We start from the raw sequence: 22267 nt of genomic DNA, 5'->3' as shown, positions 1-22267 counted from the left end.
CCCATGCTTTTCATTGATTTGTTAGCGATTTCTTTTTCTAAACATTTGATTGGGAGTGAAGTGGGTTTGTGTTTTCGCCAAGTTGTGATGGGAACTAAAAGCTACTGGCGGTTTTTAAAAGCGATGAACATTTCAGCATGTTCCCCCCAAAATATCTGAATACTGGAAAGCAAACTGCCCTCGCCAAACTACTTCATAGGTTCTTTAAGCCAATTTGATCTCACTGATGTTGACATTTTACATCTTTATTCAGTTATGCATTCAAAGTGGGGATAAACTGGAAATCTTTCTCAAAGCAGATGGTAATTGAATTGACCACAGATATATATTTATTTCTGTCACTGTCAACATTTGAAACCATCCGCTTGGCATTACTTGAGCTACAAGGACGCTCATGACTATTAACAACACCCCTCTTAATGGGACCCATGTCATCAAACGAGAGGATCGCTAAACCTGACATCTGACAGTGTTTGTGAGCGAAATAAGAAACAGTTCATTCCCACACACAGGATGCCCTCGGAAATCTCCAGTCAGGTGATTTTTTTTCAAGGCCAGTGTCTCTGTACATCTGGATGATGCTGATGTATTCATGTGACACACGCTGTCATCTCCTCACGGCCTCCTGTCTAATCCGAACATTCCCATACACCCGAACAACAGTAAACACCAAAACACACGCAAAACGTGCATGAATGAGTACATTGAGCAGGCTAATGGGTGTTCTGTGCATGCAAATCTGTACCTTTACAGCAAAAGACAAAAGAATCTCCTCTTCTCTCTTCTGCTCCTAAATTAGGTCATATCTGAGTGTAGCACAGTGCCACACAAGAGCTGTCGCCCCGGAAACCAGAGATGCCCCACAGCACTCTGGGAGTATGACTGTCACTCTCACTCAGCACAGCAATTAGGGGCCACACACACACACGGTCAAACTGCAACACACACTTAACATACCTGTACTTATACACAAATATACAAAAATGCCAAGGGACCAATCTTATATTGCACTGTCTGACAGCTTGAAAAGTACTCTGCAAAACACACACACACACACACACACCTGAGTGCGTCAGATTGCCGCTTGTCATATAATGATTTTGTGAAGCTAAGCTTGGAAACTTGAAAAGCTGAAATGTGTTTGTGTGTGTGTGTGCATTTTTAAGTGCCCCATGGGTTTGGACTGGAAGGTTTCCATGGTTACCCGTTGAGGGAGATAAAACTGAGCTTTAAGATGTGTGTGTGTTTGCACATGTGTCAGTTGCATGTGTGTGTGTCCATTTGGGCTTATACCGGGTGTAATAATCATGAAATATGACAGAGATGTCATGTGGTGGTCATCGGCATGTGTGTGTGCATGTGCTCCTGCCAAGCAGGATTTGTCAAGACTGTCTTTTCCTCCCTTTTTTCTTTTTGGTGTGTGCCAGAATTCATCCTGCTCTCTATTTTCAGACCTACATGTACATACAGTACGACCTACATATGAATTAGATTTAAACAACAGCAGCGTGTGTTCCTGGGCTCTTATGGGAGCCTGCATTTTGACTTCTCCAGCTTCATTGAGGTCATGGAGAAGTGTCTTTTCGCTTTGGTTTGAAGAAAATGGTATTTTAGGGCTCATTAACTTTCATCGTGCATATTGAACGAGTACATACAGATCTTATGCTTAATGTCAAGTTGATGTTGAATGAACTGAACAAATAGCCTTGCTTCATCTGTCTGTATATATGCTTTTGTCTTTCTCTCTCAGGTGTAACAACCGAACTCAGTGTGCAGTCGTAGCTGGCCCTGATGTTTTTCCCGATCCGTGTCCTGGAACGTACAAATACCTGGAGGTTCAGTATGAGTGTGTGCCATACAGTAAGTACGAGAATAAAATACTATTTCTCATATGTATTTGAACAGACATCTAACTTTAGGTATTAAACTTTGGCGCAAAACTTATTTTTGCTCGAGGCTATAGACAGAAATTATGTCTCAAATTGCGCAGCTTAAAGATGTTTACTGGTACTTCCCAGAGATCTATGTATGTGTCAACGTTTTCTGGTTTGTTTTGTGGTGTTCTGGGTTTAATTCAAGCTCCACTTTCTCAACAGAATTTGTGGCGTAGTGTAAATGTCTACAAAAATATTTTAGATTTATCCCTCAGGGTTACAGTGAAGCTACAAAGAAAGTAATTAAACATGTGTTAACCTAAACATTACCATAAATGCTGATTTATATGCATATTTAGGTGCAGTAATGTAAAGCTTGTCATTTAATGAAAGCCACGGTAAGAATTCTTATTTAAAATGTGGGAGTTATTTGGACTGAATAGTTTTTTAAATAATTTATATTGTCATTTTAGGGTTAAACATTTTGCAACACAGAACTAAACCAAATAAATGTATTAAACTTGATTTTTTTTATATTTCTTGTAATATAATGTGTAATAAAATGGCTAAAAAACAAATAAATTCAAGATCCAAGCATTTGATGGTACTGTATCTACAACCACATAACATTTCAAAACCACTCGGAACACCTCAACGACTGCTTATCAACACCATTTTTTTCAGAAAATGTAACAAAGTTATTGCTACTGAAATTTTTAATTCATTTTCAAATTTTAATTAATGCGTTATTTGACAGGTTCATGATTCATGAACTCTTTACTCTGTGATATTGACAGGAAATTATAATCATTTTACCCTTTTTTAAATTTAATATACAATGTTTTTGGATATAATTAAAACAACAATTCTTATATTATTATTATTATTATTATTATTATTATTATTGGCAATTAGGCCAGTATAAGATTCTGACGGTATAATAACCTTGGTAATTTAATAATTTTATTTAATAATATCACAATTTCACGGTATTGTGATTACTGCAAAAAATATATTCTTTTTTTAACATTTTTCCCCTTTTAACACAATATATTTTATTTTAAGAAACATTTTTAATATTTTGGAGCATTAAACATGTCAGGCTAAATAATTCAAATAAATCATTGACTTCTGCTTTCTTCATTAGTTTCAAAAACAGATTTCTTTGCAATTTAAAATGACATCTTTTGATAGCTTCTCTGCTGGACATATTGTCGTCCTAAAAAAGTAAAAAAAAAAATCTTAACCATACAATAGGATCGGTATAGCAGAAAAATTTGGCGGTTTAAAAAAACCTTGACTTTTCCAAACCACGGTATACCTTGAAAACGGTTATCATCCCATGCCCATTGGCAATACATTTTGTTTGCACCCATTGTGCAGACTAGCCGTGTAGCTTAGGTTGTTTTAAATGAGCGTTCCATTTGTGGTCTAATGATGCTTATCATAGAAAATGATTTCACTTTGACCCCCTTTTTTCCCTTAATCAGAGTTATAGAAATGCACGAAATGTGAAGATTGCATTTTTAGATCAATTATTTAGTGATAGTCTGTTTTATCATTTGAGCTATGAAGTTCAAGAAATTGTCCTTTTGAGGTAGAAATACTTGGTAGATGAAAAGTTATGCCTGACTGATGTAATTCCAATGTGATTCCTGTAAACAGTGCTTTACAGATAGTTACGTCATGTCCCCTTTTATTATTATTGCACATGTAGTGTGATATTTACCAGCTTTACAGACTTTCTTACGGTCATCTTAAGAACCAAGTTGAAATATTGGAAGTAACTTTAGCCAGATGGCCGGTACATGATTTGCATGGCAACACATATATGTTTAAGTCATGTATCTGTACTTTTGTCTTTTGTCTTTTTTGCCTGGCCCTGTGTACTCTGTACAGTGTAAAAATGCTGGCTTTCACACAATTCATTCATATTGTCCCTACACAAATTGGTAATCTTAACAAATTCAAGTAATTTGAGCATAAAACAATTAAGTTGTCCTAAAAAAATTCTCAGGAATTGTGTTGTATATTATTATTATTATTATTATTATTTTTACTATTTTGTAGTGTGCCTCACTTTGTATCCGGTAAGTGGAGACTGAAAAATATCTTTCACCACAAAGAAAATCTTGCTTCTGTTTTCTAAAAGCCACCAAATCAGGACTGAACAGAATATTTTAGCAGATAAAACATGTTATGAATTTTGTAAATTATTACATTCATCTTTTTTCAACACATTTTTACCTTTGGATGTTACAATACTTTAGATTTTTTTTGGAAACAATCTTAGACAGCAACCACTGGAATGAAAATTCCAGAAAAATTGTATCTGTCATGTTAGGATGGGCAATAATAAGCATAAGGACACAAACATGTAATTCTAAGAAACCTTTTCTTTGATTGTCAGTATTCTGTTCATCTCCTTGTAAAATAAAAACAAGTCGGGATATTTTCAAAATATCTAATGTGCATTTTTATTATTGCTGGCCAAAGAATAATCATGACACATACAAAATAACACATACATCACATACAAAATAAAGGTTTGTTTTGACCAAGAACATACAAAGATACATAATAAATATACACAATACTCACACTTAAATTAATTTAATTAACTAACAACTTTTATTTAGTATGCGATTAATCACGATACATTTTTGCTTAACACTGATTTCAAATCTTAGTAAAAACCTTATGGGCATGTGTGAAAAAAAAAAGTTTGCGATTGAATAAAATACTGTAGCTTCTAAATGGCACACTATGCACTTATGCACTATGTACTTATGCACTTACACACTCAACAGCATAGTATATGAATGTAATGTAGTCGCAAATGGAATACTAATGTTTTATTTCTTTACTAAATGAAAATTCTAACTTTTCCCTGATGACTTTGACGGTTGCCAAATTAGTGAAATTAATGACTAAAAGTGTCAAATAATACCTGCCATGATTATAACATACTGCTTTCACAATCCAAAATAAATAAAGTAATCCAACATGAGCGGCCGAAAGCTCCGCCCCTTCCGATACGTGAGCAAAGCTGCGGTCGTTGAGTGCGTGAAGTGTCCATCATTCCACTCGTATTTTTAACAGTTGAATAAGTGTATCATGCGGGTAATTGAAGTGCACTTATTATTTTTATAGTTATATATGAGTTATATATAGTTATATATGAGTTTTCAGTGTGAACCCAGTAATTACTACTATTTATACTACAAAATGGCATAAAATAGTGCATAAGGATGCGGTTTTGGACGCACCATGTTTATTATTAATTATATGATCAATTTCACCGCTATGGCCATTCAAGGCAGAACTACTCAAAGCGTCTCTGTTTTCTAATTTTTTAAAAATAATGTTAGAAAAAAAAAATTCTGTACAAACCTGTGTGAACAGTCAGAGTCACTGTACTAGTGTTAAACGTTAGTTCTAGTGTTAAAAGTCTACGGTAATGACATTTATAAAGGATAATATGCCACAAATATGTTGACGTATGAAAGAAAAAGTAACAACTTTGCTCAAAATTGGCTTTCAAAAATAGGTAAAAAATGTAAATTCACATGTACTCTCACAAAAATCCTAAGTCCTCTAGACCACCATAATGACACCATTAGTTCTGGATCTATTCACTGTCACTGAGTCATTTGCATCTTAAGCTGGAACTTTTCTGCTTTCCTAGCTCCTCAACTTTGCAGTGATTGCTACCTGGCACCTCAGTCAAATCCGTCACCAAATATAATCTTGTACCTGACAGAAAAATAAAAATGAATGCGCTTTTGTTGCGCTCATCCCCTGTTGTCCGGCCTCGTCCCTTGTCATGGCTCACTGGAAAAGAGCCTGTCAATCATCTGAGGGCAGAGCGATGTGGTTTCAAGTTCTCACAGTTTCTGTGGGGTTGGTGTTTCAATCTGGGGTGGCCATGGCAACGCTGACGATAAATCAGTATCGTATGACTGCGGCACTGGCAGCAGGAAAAGCCTGAATACACTCACACACTTTGTTTCACCTACACATTGACACAAACACTGATTCACTAATGGGTGGAAGAGCAGAGACATGCTGGAATTTCTTACACAGAGCTAAGTGACACAGAGGACACACAGGCAGGATGCACACACGGTTCTTTTTGACCTTTTGACCATAAATCGTCCTGCGCATAGGGGTCATGGAGTGTGTGTGTGTGTGTGTGTGTGTGTGGGTTTTATAAGTGCGTGCATGTGTCTTTGTGACCATCTGGTCAAAAAAGTCTAAAACATTTTTTCCACAGGCCCACTAATTAGCAGGGAGGTCCATCATACATCCAGACGCACACACAAACAGTCTCACATGCACACACACACATGCAGGTAATTTAATTACTTCAGTCTTAGAAACCCTTGGGAACATGTTCCAAATGTTTTCTTGAGGTTTTTCTGGCTTTCTCTTCTCCCCTGTGATGGAGGAGTTGGCAGAACTCCAGTCAACCTTTCTGCTTTGGCCTCAATATGGGATGTCTGTTTTACCTACACGCTCAGAAAACTTTAACTCCTATAGATACTCAGTACCTGCTTCTTAGATCTGCGTGATGAACTACTGTTTCTTAATGGAGGGAATAAAGTTGTTTTAAATGATTGTAGTTAATCATGGTCTTAGAATTGTGTGTCCCTGTATATCTTTTGCCTTGGAGTCATCATTTAATCACCCTCATAGTTCTTTTTTCTTCATCTGAAAGGCTAAATATATAATTGAAGATTGTTTGAACTGTTCTTGTCAATACAATGAAAGTCACTGGGGATCAAAAAAACTTGGGAATTGCCTCCTTGTTGAAAAAAAACAAAGTATACGCTGGTTAGGTAGGTTTTGAACCATGGTTGCTGGTCTGACTTAATGTATTCTTGTCCTTCCTTGTCATTTAAGCTGACTTTTGCTGATCAAGTGCTAGTTTAATCTCTCTTTTTTTTTTGAAAGTTTAGGACTAGCACTTGACAAGCAAAAAAAAAACAAAACAAAAAAACAATGTAAACCAGCAACCTTGGATCAAAAACTACCAGGATTTAACAGGGTTAATATATTTATGTAACTCACTCCCGTCAGCTAAAGATATTTTTATGATTCAATGTATTTGACATAAAATCATTCTACACAATGTAAATAATATTCTGTGAAAATGTAACCTTGATATCTTTAATATTGACTGTTGATTTAGGCCATGTCAAAGATTTGTTTTATTTCAGACTCAGAAAGTCATCTTTTTGAGAAAATCCAGTTTAAAGAAAATTATTATATTCAAAACTGCAACACATCTGAACCACCTGACCATGTGCTATTAACCGAATTAAAGCTGGGATTCTCCCATTTTCAGTGATGTATGGTACATTTATGGAAAGATTGTTTAAGTTTTGTTAAACAGGTCTAATTTTTAGGATGCAATAGTTATAAAAATAACAACTATTAAGCTTGGCACAGCAGTTTTATTTGTAAAAATAAATATCAATAAAATTGTTAAATATTATGTAATTATAATATAATATAAATGTAATAATGATGAATAGATATAAATTACAATACTGTAGTTTTTTTCACGTGTTATCATTACATTGGCTGTATGCAGAGTCAATTGCCATAACTACATAATAATCAAATAAAAAAGGTAGACTATTTGAGAAACTTTTCTTTGAATTTCTCCTCAGCTTTTTTCCTCCAAAAAACCACTAGCTATGACGTTATGTTATAATCTGAGCCTCATTCATGCCTCTGATATGAAATATGTACAGCTGAAGTCAGAATTAATAGCTCCCTGAATTATTAGCCCCCCTAATTATTTTTTCCCAAATTTCTGTTTAACGGAGAGAAGAGTTTTTTCAACACATTTCTAAATATAATGTTTTAATATCTCATTTATAATAACTGATTTATTTTATCCTTGCCATGATGACAGTAAATAATATTTTACTATTTTTTACTATTATTATACTAGAATATTTTACTTTTCAAGACATTTCTATACACAATTCAAATTACATTTAAAGGCTTAACTAGGTTAATTAGGTTAACTAGGCAGGTTAGGGTAATAAGGCAAGTTATTGTATAACGATGGTTTGTTCTGTAGAATATCGGAAAAAAAAGTTTTTACCTTAAAACGTTTTTTTAATTTATTTTTTTATTAAAAACTGCTTTTGTTCTAGCCGAAATAAAACAAACAAGACTTTCTACAGAAAAAAAATATTATCAGTCATACTGTGAACATTTCCTTGCTTTGTTAAACATAATTTGGGAAATATTTAGAGAAGAAACAAAATTAAAAAGGGGGCTAAAAATTCTAACTGTTTGTGCCCTCGTGTTTGCAGTGTAAGCAGGTAGATCTTCATCTGTCAATGAGAGACTCAAATCAGTTCATATGGTAGCGAATGACATCAACTCTGATGCTTTAGCTTTTAAGAGGGAGAGCACAACATGTACCGTATAAACAATATAAAACTATTTTACACATCACGTGAGCAAACTATTCCATTGGCTGTACATGTTATGGTGCCCAATCCTGCTGCTAGAGACTTTTGTTTCAAGAGTTCACACTTAGATATTGCTTAATAATAATAATAATAACAGATTTAGCATGCTGTCCCGGGAGAGAACCCTAAGCTCAGAGATAATTGAGCCCAGTGCTTCTGCCTGGTCAATGAGCATGTAAAAGGGTACAAGATCAGGTAGTTCTCGAGAGGTCCTGGTAAAGGAGGAAAGGTGGAAATGGGGTGGATGAGGGGATTCTTTAAAAAAAGAAGATGAGGGAGTAATGCTAGTTGGGTTATTTATAGTGAGTCTGGAATGATCCGACTGGCTTACTAATGATTACAGAGAGACAAGCCCCGATCAATCATATCATGTGCTCCTCTCTAAATTAATTAGTAAAACTTCACTTATTTTTCATTTCCTGAAGAAAAAAATCTGTCATCATTTATTCAACCTCCACGGCAAAAAAAGATATTTTGTTGGGATCTGAACAGGTGATGGCCACTGTAGATGACTTCCAGAGTAGGAAAATACAATATGGAAGTCAAGTCAGTGGTGACCAATCATTCTGGAAGTGAACTACTCCTTTAATTAGTCCTGGATGGCTGTCTCGCTCTAGTCAATGCTAATGATTTGTGTATGTGCCAGAATCAAAAAAATAAGTCTATATTGACTAAACATCTTCACTTCTTGGACTGGTTGTTCCAAAAAAAAAAAAAAAAAAAAAAAAGATCTACTCTCAAATAGTGCCTCTATTCATTCAACAAATGGTGGCCTGAACTATATCTGTCTCTTTTTCATTTCAGGTTTGGTAATGATTTTGGTAAACATACAGCAGGAGTCTCTGTTACATCCTCCTTATCAGCCTGTCTTTTGGCTGTGATGGATTGCGTACTAGTAGAGGAAGTCGTAACCTTCCAGCAGGACTAAGCTCATCCTGTCTGCTCAGGCAGTTCTTTATTCATTATCACTGACAGCAAATGACTATCTGTTATTGATCCTTTTACAATGGGACTGAAACTTGACTAGGTGTGTGTGTGTGGGTGACATAATTGCTTCTAAATCAGATCTCTTGGAAGCTCATTCACACACACTCACACATTCTTTCTCTCTTGTGTGGTGGCTTATTTATTGAGTGATGCATTAACAGTTCATCCTCATGCATATTTCATAGAGAGGTACACATGCAGACACGTACACAAAGAAGCATAAATTGCATCAACTGTCTACATTGTCATTTTTTTCAAGGCAAGTATTATTGTCATTTCATGAATACAATGAAAAAAACATTGCCATTCACTGTTGGTTGCATAATATTTCAACTGTGACAGAAATTTGAACTTATGACAAAATAGAAAGAAATATGAATAGTTTAGAAAACGCATGCAAATGTAAATTTGAGATTGTACAAACAACGAGAACCAGATTGTGTTTCACTTTAGTTTTACTACACTACCTGACAAAAGTCTTGTCAGTGATCCCAGTTGTAAGAGCAACAAATAATAACTTGATTTCTAGTTGATCATTTGGAAAAGTGGCAGAAGGTAGATTATTCCATTGAGTTATATGTTAAACTGCATCCCAATCATCACAAAAACTGCAGAATACCTATTGGAACTCGATTGTACCCAAGATTCTCACAGAAATCAGTCAAGTTTGGTGAAGGAAAAATCATGGTTTGAAGTTACATACAGTATGGGGGCTTGTGAGAGATCTGCAGAGTCAGTCAACAGCCAAAAAATCAAGACTTTTGTGCTTCCTATTATATTAAAAACCAAAGGATAGGGCAAATTCTTCTCGTACTTCACTCCTTCTCATACTTCAGCCTCCACATCAAAGTTCCTGAAAGCAAAGAAGGTTAAGGTACTACAGGATTGGCCAGCCCAGTCACCAGGGAGTAATATGAAGGAGGAGACATTGAAGATGAATCCAAAGGATCTTGATAACCTCTGGGAGTCCTGCAAAAACACTTTCTTTGCCATTCGAGATGACTTTATTAAGTTATTTGAGTCGTTGCAGAGGTGTATGGATGCAGTCTTCCGAGCTTATGGGAGTCATGCATAATATTAATTATTTTTCCACTGCAGCATGACTTTATATTCTATACTGTACATTATTTCTGTTAAGTGACAAGACTTTTGTCTAAGCAAAGTCAGACCTTACTGTCCTAATTAAATCATTAAAAATCAAAGCATAACCATTTTTTATTTTGGTAAAATAATCGTAATCTAGAGGCCTTTGGCTTTCATATAAGCCACTTCTGATACCAAATGATCAACTAGAAGTCAAGATATTTGTCATTTCTAAAACTTAGATAGACGACAAGACTTTTGCCTGGTAGTGTAAATGAAATAAATTAATAGTTTATTGTCTAATTACTGTATATTCCGAACCCTTCTTCACAGTTCTAACACACTGCATTGGTCAAGGAAATGATGTCTTATTTTTACATGCACAAATTTACACAAATTTACTATAAAGATTCCTAAATCCTGCTAATTGAAATAGAGTTCTGCATTGTGGTGTCAAAACCAAAAAAGATGCTGGTTCCTTTCACAATTGCTAATGAGGTATTCAATTCATGAGCTTAAATAGTCAAAGCTTTTTAGATGGCAAATTTCAGATACCAAAAGAATATACGAAGTAATGAGGCTTTCATTTAAATTTCATAGCTTAAAACACATTTCACAACGCAAAACAACTGCCACTACAGATTGTAATGTGGATTAACGTGTACTTTGATTACAAAAACATACGAAATAAAAGGGACTGTGCACATTGTATGTGTTAAATATAAATTACTGATACATTTAATCCTATAGCATAAACTGCACATTAGGCATGAGATGATAGCCGTTTTCAAGGTATACCAGTGTTTGGAAAAGGCCAAATTTTCTGCTATACCGTTCCTTTGGTATATGTTTTGTTTCAAGTTTTTGAGGAATAGACAGGACACATATTTTTATGCTGAAAACCTTTTGGAAGCTGTCTTTTATATGGTTCAAAAGCTACAGAATTTCATTATCTCTAGCAGAAAAGATATCCAAGAATTGCCATTTAAAATTGTAAAGAAATCACAGTTTTTGAACTTAATGAAGAAATCAGAAGTCAATGATTCATTTAAATTATTTAGCCTGACATGTTTACTGTTCTAAAATATTATAAATGTTTCTCAGAAAGAATATATTGTGTTCAAAGGGTAAAAAAGATTTTACCAAGACATTTAAAAAGAATATATTGGAGAGTAGTAATCCACAACACTGTGAAACCGTGATATTTTTATTCAAGGTTGTCATACCATCATAATCTTATACCAGCTCATGCCTTCTGTACATACTTGCCCCTCAACATTTTTATGTAGTAAAATACCAGAAACATAAGCATTTAAAAATAATTGCTTCAAAATGAGTCTTTTCAGGATGGGTGTGTTTAATTCACATTGTCAAACATCCAAGTATCATCAAGTTATGTTTACAAAGACCTTATTTTTATCATCAGTGGAAAAACATAATTCAAAAAAAGCCACAGCGAAATCTGGAGTGAACAGGCAGCGGAAAAGTCTTTTGTGTTTTGACATTACGACCGAAGCAGTCTATTGAAGTAAAACCAAATTTGACTTTTTATTTATCAGCCATGAAGTTTGGCCAAGAAAGCTGCTCTGTATCTAAACCATAACACCCAAGACACATGAGAAATGTTTGTGAAACAGACCCATTTCTTTCCTTCTTTTTCTGTATTTGCCCTCTAGTGTGTTTTCATGTGTTCATTTTTCTCATTAATAGTCTAATATCATACAGACACATTTTATTTGTTTTCAGAAATTATGATCACTTTGTTAATAGAATTTCCAAATGAGGCACATTTGACTACTTTTGCAATATTGTGTTAAGATCCAATGCATATTACATGCATATGGAATTGAATTACTGTGAAGTCTTTAATACAGCATCATTAATCTGTTTTTTTTTTTCTTTTTCTCTCTCTTTCTCTCTGCCTTTTCCACCCTTTCGTGAATGCAGAAGTGGAACAGAAAGGTAGGTCCATTACTTTAATGTAATTTAAGTGTGTAATTCACTGTCAGGCTGTTATGGTGTTATTCGATACTAATGACAGATTGGCGATCAGTAGCTCATAATGGTTTATATTGGGAATGCGAAGGAGAAACTTGATCTGAGACCAGGGCTCTAATCTCTCTGAATTAGACCTCTGTTTCTCACTGTCTCATCTCTCTTGATCTCTCTCAGTGTATCTGGTGGTTTGCCGTGTATCAAATGAACAGGGAGGTGTTGCTGCTGTTAAAACTTAAGCTGGCGATTGTGCTGACCACAAGACGTGGCAGTGTGAAACTGATGTCTTGCGATGTGTGCTTCTTGAATGGCCTGGGGTGAATCTAAACCTTAACATAATAACATTTTCTGCATAGCTGGAGATGATGCATGAACAGTTATCAGAGACACAGGGAGCCTGGATTCTGAAGAGAATGAAATGCGTGTTAAACAGCTAATTTTGAATTAACGATAACAGAAAAAAACTGTAATTTTAAATTTGCTTAGTAAGAAGCTTTTCAAGGGGCCTCAATCATGCAACATTTGTAAAAATAGGAGTAAATTACGTGTACTTGTGAAAAACAAGAGGAAGCACTTTTTAAGCATCATGGGGCCGGCCTATCATACATCCGGCACAAGATGTGTATGGCGCAATTTGTTGCTAATTTTTAACCAGCACAACCCTACTTTTCACGTATTGCGTCACGTTGTAAATCCATTGTGCACTACTTTGTGGACTCATGGGTGTGCCAGTCTAAAAAGAAGGTGTGTTAAGGTGCGTTGTTGGTGCATTGACTATGAAAAACTGAAATAGACTGCATCATCGACCATCTAAAAGCAGGTCTAAAGTCCAGCGCAGAGCTTGTTAGTTACTGTATGTGGGTTTAAATGCTTACACATTGCTTAATACACACAGGATGTAGAGCAACACACAAATATCTTTACAAATGAAAAAAGTAAAGGATTAAAATGTTACAAAAATTATTATTTTCTACATAAATATAAAAACAACTGCCTCTATGCTTTTTTTTCAGTTAATTCAGGACAATTTACATTTGTATAATGTTGTTATTATTATTATTAGAGGTATTTATTATATGCAAATTGATATTTGTTTTAATAAAAACAAGTATAGAAGTTTTTACTCATCCTGTCCTATAAGAATAGGACGTGTGTTTGGATAGAACTGCATAGTTTTTTTTGACCAGACCTTGTTATTATTGTTCATTTAATCATTTGCTGGAAATTAAAAGTGAATTTAGAAAAAGTTTAGCAACAAATGTTTGTGCTTAACAAACTAAATTATATTTTATAGGCTAATAGATGTATTTAGTGGAGTGCATACAACACCATTTCCTTATCCATGAAAATTAAGTAAAGAATAAAAGTAAAGTAAAGAGAAAGTAAAAAGGCAGAGGAGGAGGCTCGTTTTTCATCATTGCACAGGTTGTTTGTCTAAATGTTTTCTGACTAGTAAAGCATTCAGTTTTTTCACTTACAAAGCCCACCGTGTAAATAGCAAATGCACAATGACGTGAGGCTACTGACTCTTAAAGGGAATGGGAGATGAAACTGATTTAATGCTTGTTATGCTCAAAACACACCCATAGCTCATTGAGTCAATAAGCACAATCCTGTATTTTTTTAAGTAAATTCAGACACACCCTTAATGCTTTTGTGCCATGCGCTTTAGACTTAGTGCCTAGATCATTAAAATAGAGCCCTGTATTCCATAGTTAATCATTATGTTAACACTGGAACTACCAGAATTCTATAACTGTTACAATGCCAAATTTTTGTCATGTCATATTTACAGTACAATCAAGGTTTCTACTGAGATTTTAAAATCATGATTTGAATGTCTGTTGTTATATATGGTCATGAACCTAAAAATATTATACTTGTAATATATGTAATAGCCTATAACTTTGTACGATTTACTTAACTGCTTCCGAATGTGAACACTAAAAGCAGGCAAACAGGAGAGCAACTTTTTTTGCAACTCAGGAATAGGTGCCCAGCAGGGCTAACTTAGAAATACGTGGCTCCAGCGATGTCTTTTTCGCAGCTCATGTTGACAAGTCCACCAGAGGACGCTGTATATATTTTGAGAAGCTTAAATTTGTTCCTGGGCTTCATTTTCTTATATGTCCCCTTTACACGCTCTTTTCGTAAGTCCACCAGAGGCCGCTGTTTACATTTCTGCCAATCTCAAATACATTACTGGGTTACGTTTTCTCATATGTGCCATTTACACATCTGTCTCATGCGCATCTGCCAGAAGCTGTCTATATTATTTCACCTTATGATTGACTGACCCACACAATCCCTTCCCTAAACCCAAACTGTTTTCTAAAGCAAATGAGAAACAGAACCGAGGCACACATATTCAAAAGCAAAGGGCAAACGTAATGGATGCTGAAATGCATGTAGTCAATTTGGGCACACTGTTCATTCCTCTGTGGCGACCCCTAATAAATAAGGGACTTAGCCAAAGAAAACTGAATGATTGAACTCTTTTGTGTTTTGTAAAAAAATAACTTAAACAAAATAACAAGAATGAAATATATACACATTTGACAAACATCCATTTACTATACACTGTCAGAAATAAAGGTACGTGAGCTGTCACTGGGGTGGTACCTTTGCAGAAGGTACGCATTTGTACTTAAAGGGTCCATATTGGTACCTCAAATGTATATATTTGTACCTAAAAAATTTAAGAGGAACACTTTTGTACTTTTTAGGTGCCAATATTTATCCTTAAGGTATTAATATGGACCTTTTAGGTACAGATGTTTACCTTTTGAAAAGGTACCACCCCAGTGACAGCTCATGTACCTTTATTTCTGAGAGTGTAGTTATATGGGTTTTATTTTAACAAGGGTATTGAATTACAAACTTTAAAAATGGGTAAAATCACTTCCTCAGAAGATCTATTATTGAATTTCTGTCATTGGTAAATAGAGTGTGTGTGTTTGTGTGCATGCTCATTTACAATTAGCATAATCTCCACTGATTAATTACAACTACTGTATGTAAGTTGCATGTTCACAAACACAGTGGGATATTCTGGACTCTCTTCAAAGGTTTGACTCCAGTATATCACGTAAATGCAAAAAAGACATACTGTATGCCTAACAATAAATAATTATTTAACCTGTGCATATTTAGTTAGCTCCACTGTGCTTTTTTTAGTAGAGACAATTCGATTACTAAATCATAATCCATGACAGTAACGTATTAATAGTAACTCATTTTGAAGTAATCACTGAATAAGAAAATGCAGTAATCAGTGATATGAACTCCTTCTTTATTGTTCAGTCATTGTACAAGTACAGTAGGAAGTTTGGTTGGTGTATTTGTCTCATCTCTCCTCCACTGATTAAACAATTGGGTAAAAAGTGATAATGAGAGTTATATTTTAGTTCAGTGGTTAGTTATTAGCTCTCAGCTAAAAATAAAAAAATAAAAACAGACTAAACAAACTTGCAAAATATTAACATGTTATCAATTTAATAAAATGAACACTAAGGATTTACACAGCATTAACTTGTTGTGGAAAGCAGGTGTACATTTTGTTTACCAGCTAACATTTTGAAAACACATCTTTAACATTCTTCATGAATCTGAACATGTATATCAGAACAGCTTTTAGGAATTATTTACTCCAAAAATGCATTTTGCATATGTTTTTGAATTGATTTTAATACTTGAATGCAAGTTGAAAAGGTGTAAAAAATATAACAATCTGACAATAAGTAGGTGATAAATAAATATATAAATTAAATGAACACAAATGTACTTGAGTTTATCAAAGGCCAAAAGAAGTTCCTGGATTGAGGCATATTGTGGAAAATTAATGCTTCCAAAACAATAAAAGGAAACATCCCGTAATAGTTAAAATACCAGCCACACTTCCCATGAGGATGTCGCTCAATCTGGGAACTGGATGGTGGGAAAGGGCAGGCAGGCATTTCGTGTGAATGTTTGTGCGCTGATCCCTGTTTGTGTGTCACCATGTAAGTATATCTGCATGCTTTGCTGGAGTATCATTATAAATCAAAGAGAGAGAGAAAATAGTAGCTGTTCACACACACACAAACAGAGTTCACTCACAAGACCATAAGATACCCACATCACAGCCTGGCCTTCAGTACTGATGGTGGCGAACCCTGATTTTAAGCCGGTCTCGACTGTGTTTATTGGTCATTGATTTTTCACAGCACTTCAAAATGCCATTAGAATTAAAAATAGAAAACAGAAGTTCTGTTTTTGCCTGACATGTAGTGTGGCTTATTTCACCCAGCAGAATGAAGCATCACAAGCCATAATTCTGCAGGACAAATTAAGCTTGATTTGCATAATGCCTAACAGATGATTATTTTTGTCTTCACATTTAATGTACCAGGAAAAATAGGGTGATGATTCTTAACCACCCCCCACATAAATCCTCACACCGTGTGAATTTTCCTCAGGGTTAGAGAAGTCAGAGCGGCAGATTTTCTGAATCTCCTGAGGGATTCTGCAGGAGTCGTGAAGTATAAATCGGGTTAGTCATCAGATATGATTTAATAGATGGCCTTCTCTCTCTGGCTCAAAGCATGTAGCTTTCCGAAGACTTTGGTTGTGGATCATTGCATTTGTTAATGTGTTTTTTTTTTTGGTCAATAACATACAAGAGTCTTCACATTAAAGTGAAAGGAAAAGAAAGTCTAGTTCAAAACACAGATGTCAAGACATGGACCTCAGTGTTCATGCTAATACTACTGTTTATAGAGATTTTTTCAACATTTCTAAACATAATAGTTTTAATAACTCATCTCTAATAACTGATTTATTTTATCTTTGCCATGATGACAGTAAATAATATTTGAGAAGACAATTTTTCAAGACACTTCTATACAGCTTAAAGTGACATTTAAAGGCTTAACTAGATTAATTAGGTTAATCAAGCAAATTATTGTTTAACGATGGTTTGTTCTGTAGACTATAGAAAAAAAGCTTAAAGAGGCTAATAATTTTGTCTCTAAAATGGTTTTTAAAAACTGAAAAACTGCTTTTATTCTAGCCAAAATAAAACAAAAAGACTTTCTCCTGAAGAAAAAAATATTATCAGCTTTTTAAAAAAGAAAAAAGTTTTGCTATTAATTCTTACTTCAACTTTAAATGTGCTACAGCAAACAAATAATTGAACAATAAAAACGAAGTGTGCTCAAAAACCTGAGTTATATTATAAAACACATGCTGTGCCCCATATGGTCTAAAACCTGACAGGTGGGCAAATCTAAGCTTGTTTTAATAAAACAAATATAAATATGGATATAATAAATAATACTGCTAATAATAATAACATTATACAAAAGCAAATTGTTATGAATGAACTGAAAAAGCCTCCCGAGATGAAGACGACATAAAGCAGTGGCTTTTCATATTTATGTAGGCTAGAAAATAATATGTTTTGTAATATTTTAATCTTTTATATTTATATCCTATATCTATTCTTATTATATCCTATATATATCTTTAATATTTACTTTTTTCATATGTAAATATATTTGCCTATTGCTCTCTTGTGCGTATTAAGCAGTGTGTTAGCGAGGCGCAACTTTGTGCCGGAGTTTAGACCGGGTTTGTTTTGGTCTAATGAAAAATCTATTATAGTTTCTCAAAATAGCAACGCGCCAGCAGTGCGCCTCAGAATGCCTTCCTTTTTAGACCAGAACGCCTATGGGCGCACATATGAGCACTAATGCGTTTGCTATTTAAACAGCGTAGCGCAACGCCTCAAAACTACTCTTGCGCCAAGCTGAAACTACCAAAAGACTATTGCGCCGCGCCTTGCGCCACACTGCGCCGGGTGTATGATAGGACCCATAATGTAACAAATAAAATCACATTCACTTAACTCCCTACTAACCACAAAAACATGAGAAAAATGTAATAAAACAAAAAGGCACCCTCCTCAGCACACGTGTCTTCGTATAGATCTCAAAGTAATCACTCAGAGTTTACTTTCAACAATTTAACCGAGTAAATACAACACAGTTTCTACTTCACAACACAAACAACACAAGCCGGCAAAGAGGAGACTCTCCAAACAACGTTCCAGTCCGGTTTTGTCTTCAAAAACAAGCCGGCGGCCTCCATGTGTGGAAACTCATTCACTGAATAAATTCCAGCATGTGCGATTATGCTACCCACTGCACCACCGTGTTGCCACTGCTTTAATAATCACAAAGATTATTCATGATACTTCAAGTGAAAACATTCTCATGCTGAACCCTATTCAAATCAGTTTGTAAAATCAGTGAAACATTTACTGAAAAATCACTCTGAACAGATCATTTGAATCATTGAGCAGTTTACTGGAGACTCTGAATGAATCATTTGAATCAGTGAGTTCATGACTTGACAAAGTTGGTGAGTCGTGAACAGATGTCAGTTCAGTTTACAAATTAATTAATCAGTGCAATGTGTGAAATTGTTTAACATGTTAACTGATCAAATGAAGCTTGTTCAAGAATTAAACACCACTATCTGTTTCTCTCCACTTTATTTTCTCCACTTCAAATTATCTTTTTACTCAGCTACACTTATGAAAATTTTTGTTGTGGAACATAGTGGAGAAAGGTTTGCTTAAATAAATAAATAAAAAAAAGATGATGAAGTTAAAATACTTAAGTACATTAGTGAAATAAAAATACTTTGAGTAACACTTTATTTTGATGGTCCATTTGAGTATAAGTAGACTGTCTGCCTAGCTGTTGATACTGCTGGTAAACATACATTTAACTGACTATAAGAAACCTTGCAAGTACATGTCAACTTGCACTAACCCTAACCCCAACCCTAACCCCAATCTAAAGTCTACTTATAATCTAATGAAAATTAGTTGGCATGTGGATACAGTGTAACTTAAATTTAACAAACCGAACATCCAAATAAACCGTGACCATACTTTGTCTTAATCCACCAATGAATTAAAATTCTTTCCCCACAAGTGTTATTCATTTATTTATATATTTATTTTTTGGTTGCCAGTTCAAGCAATGTTGATCATTTTAATAATACTTTAATGGCAGGCAGTATATTTTGCTTAATAGATATCTAAACATGCTGTAAAACATGATGATCAGAAATAGATCATGTAAAATCCATCAGCACTCTTAAGTTTCTTTGTTTGTTAATGTATGCCAGTTTTTGAGATATTTATAATCTCGTTAGATTACATACAATTAAGAAATGCTTCTTCCAATGCTTCACTTTTTTTGATTGAGTGACTTTGTACTATTTGAGAAGATAATAGTGCAAGGGGCTGTTTACACATCGCATCTAAAACTGCATAGAAAATGCGTGGTGAATCAATTCCTTCGCCAATTTCAATGTTCTTCGCCAGGTCGTGCTCATGTGACATGTTTTGTAGCTATGCAAGCATCAACCTTGCTCTCTGAGGATTTAACACTGACAAACAATTTCTGTGGCTCTGATACAAGTTTTATTTATGAAGGAAACTTAAACGTGCTGCAGTGTTTGGGTGCTCTGCGTTTGGCAGTATGTACTACTAATAACATTTGGTCTACTGTTATTACTGAAATGTGTAAAATCCATTCATAGTACAAAGCTGTTTGGTTGGTTCTTGTCACATAACTCACGGTTCACTTGCGGTATTCTGATAAGTTGAGATGTTTTAAACAGACCGTGCTGTAGGTGCATCTGGAAAAAGGGGGTGCATGTCAAGAGCTCATCACTCTCTATTTGTATGCGCATACAGCACATGCCGTGCATCTCTATTTGAAATAACAAACTTGCATGAAAAAGGATGTGATATCGCCAACCTGATTTTATCAAGTAGGACATGTTCCTGATGTAACATCTATGTTGATCCTGGAACAACATTCCAATCAGCCAATCAGAATTAAGGGATACATTTAACGTTTATGTTTACAGTTAGGTTTATGGACTTCTACATGTTTGTTATCCAACTGATTTTGGAAACAATTTACAGTTATGGTTGGGTTTAGGGGTAGGGAATAGGTATGGATTACATTTTTGAACAAATATGATGTTCCAGGATCAATGTAGATGTTGATCCAGGATCGCACCGTACTTGGCAAAATCATGACGTGCGATGTGATATGTGAATGGCCCCTAACAATGCCCTCTACCATAAAGCAGTGTCTGCTTCTGTCCATGTCAGTGAAAGAATAAACTAATTACTAATGCATTCTATTTAAATGTGTGAGACCTCACTGTGTCTCTTCCCTTTTCAGTCTTTCTCTGCCCAGGTGTATTGAGAGGCGTGTACCAGAGTGAACATCTCTTCGAATCAGACCACCAGGCTGGATCATGGTGTAAGGACCCCTTACAGTCATCCAATAAGATCTACTACATGCCCTGGACACCGTATCGCACAGACACACTGACTGAGTATTCATCTAAGGAGGACTTTATTGCAGGTCGCCCTACCACCACATACAAACTGCCCCATCGGGTGGACGGCACTGGGTTTGTGGTGTATGATGGCGCGCTTTTCTTCAACAAGGAACGTACACGCAACATTGTTAAATTCGACTTGCGAACTCGTATCAAGAGTGGTGAGGCAATTATCGCTAACGCTAATTACCATGACACCTCGCCATATCGCTGGGGTGGAAAGTCTGACATTGATCTCGCAGTGGATGAAAATGGACTATGGGTGATTTATGCCACCGAACAGAACAATGGCCGAATCGTGGTCAGTCAGCTCAACCCTTACACGCTCAGAGTGGAGGGCTCATGGGATACATCATACGATAAGAGATCAGCCTCCAATGCCTTCATGATCTGCGGAATCCTTTATGTCGTGAAGAGTGTTTACGAAGATGACGATAATGAAGCTCTAGGGAATAAAATTGACTACATGTACAACACAGAGAAGAGCCGTGAAACGCATCTTAGCATCCCATTTCCAAATTCCTACCAATACATCGCAGCCGTGGACTACAATCCCAGAGACAACTTGCTGTATGTGTGGAACAACTACCATGTCGTCATATATTCTCTTGACTTTGGAAACAATGACAACAGACTGGGCTTTGGTGAGTTACCTTTCGATTTAAACTCACTAATGCTACGTATTTTTTAGCATGATAGATGTTGATTCACTGGTAATTATGGGTGTATTCAAACCTGTCTTGTTTTGTTCCATTGAATCAAACTCCAGTTCGTTTCCCTCTTTGATACTGATCTTTGGGTAGGTGTAAATACAGCAATCACACTCTGGTGCTCACAAAACAAATGAACCAAGACCCAGTAAAATAGGTGCTCTTGGTCTACTTCCAAACAAACTCTGGTATAGTTTGTTTAATGCAGGGGTGGCCAAACTTTTTCGTTTGAAGGGCCAAAATCCAAATATAATTACCAAAACTATATTACATTAATGTTGCCATAGGTGATTTCCTAATTAATTTGCTAATATTTCAAAAGGATTAGAAAATATTACTTTAAATTGTTTTATCTAATGCAGTATAACTTTTAAAGCTATAACATATTGCAATAAAAACATAAACAATCACATTTATTGAGATTGTATTCAATGCTGAATACAATAGTCAAGCAGAATCTGCCTTTGACTTGATTTGCTCACCAAAGTCTCTGCACTGTCAGGTGACAGTATGTACATTTAAAACAGTTTGATTAAATTACACCATTTAATTTAAACAATTAATTTCAGTTATCTTTTAACAAACAAACAAACAAACAAACAAACAAACAAACAAACAAACAAACAAACAAACAAACAAACAAAGGGTTACATTCAGTTTGAATTGACAATCTCTAAACCATACCCCAGATGGCATAGTGGGCCAA

The 22267-nt window shown here is 35.2% G+C and overlaps 1 protein-coding gene across 8 annotated transcripts in view; it reads left to right on the top strand.

Annotated features, from left to right (window-relative positions):
• adgrl3.1 (adhesion G protein-coupled receptor L3.1) overlaps positions 1 to 22267 on the top strand; it is a 203282-nt gene that overhangs the window by 63554 nt on the left and 117461 nt on the right. For all 8 annotated transcript variants that reach the window (XM_073951209.1, XM_073951189.1, XM_073951177.1 and 5 more), the window contains exons 4-6: positions 1751 to 1860; positions 12389 to 12403; positions 20689 to 21495. In XM_073951209.1, the coding sequence (XP_073807310.1) occupies positions 1751 to 1860; positions 12389 to 12403; positions 20689 to 21495 (932 nt within the window). The remainder of the gene's footprint in view (positions 1 to 1750; positions 1861 to 12388; positions 12404 to 20688; positions 21496 to 22267) is intronic.

Source organism: Danio rerio, chromosome 1, assembly GCF_049306965.1.
Source record: "Danio rerio strain Tuebingen ecotype United States chromosome 1, GRCz12tu, whole genome shotgun sequence".
Classification (NCBI taxonomy): Eukaryota; Metazoa; Chordata; class Actinopteri; order Cypriniformes; family Danionidae; genus Danio; species Danio rerio.
The sequence above is the reverse complement of the archived record's forward strand: the minus strand, read 5'-3'. Positions and strand labels throughout refer to the sequence as shown.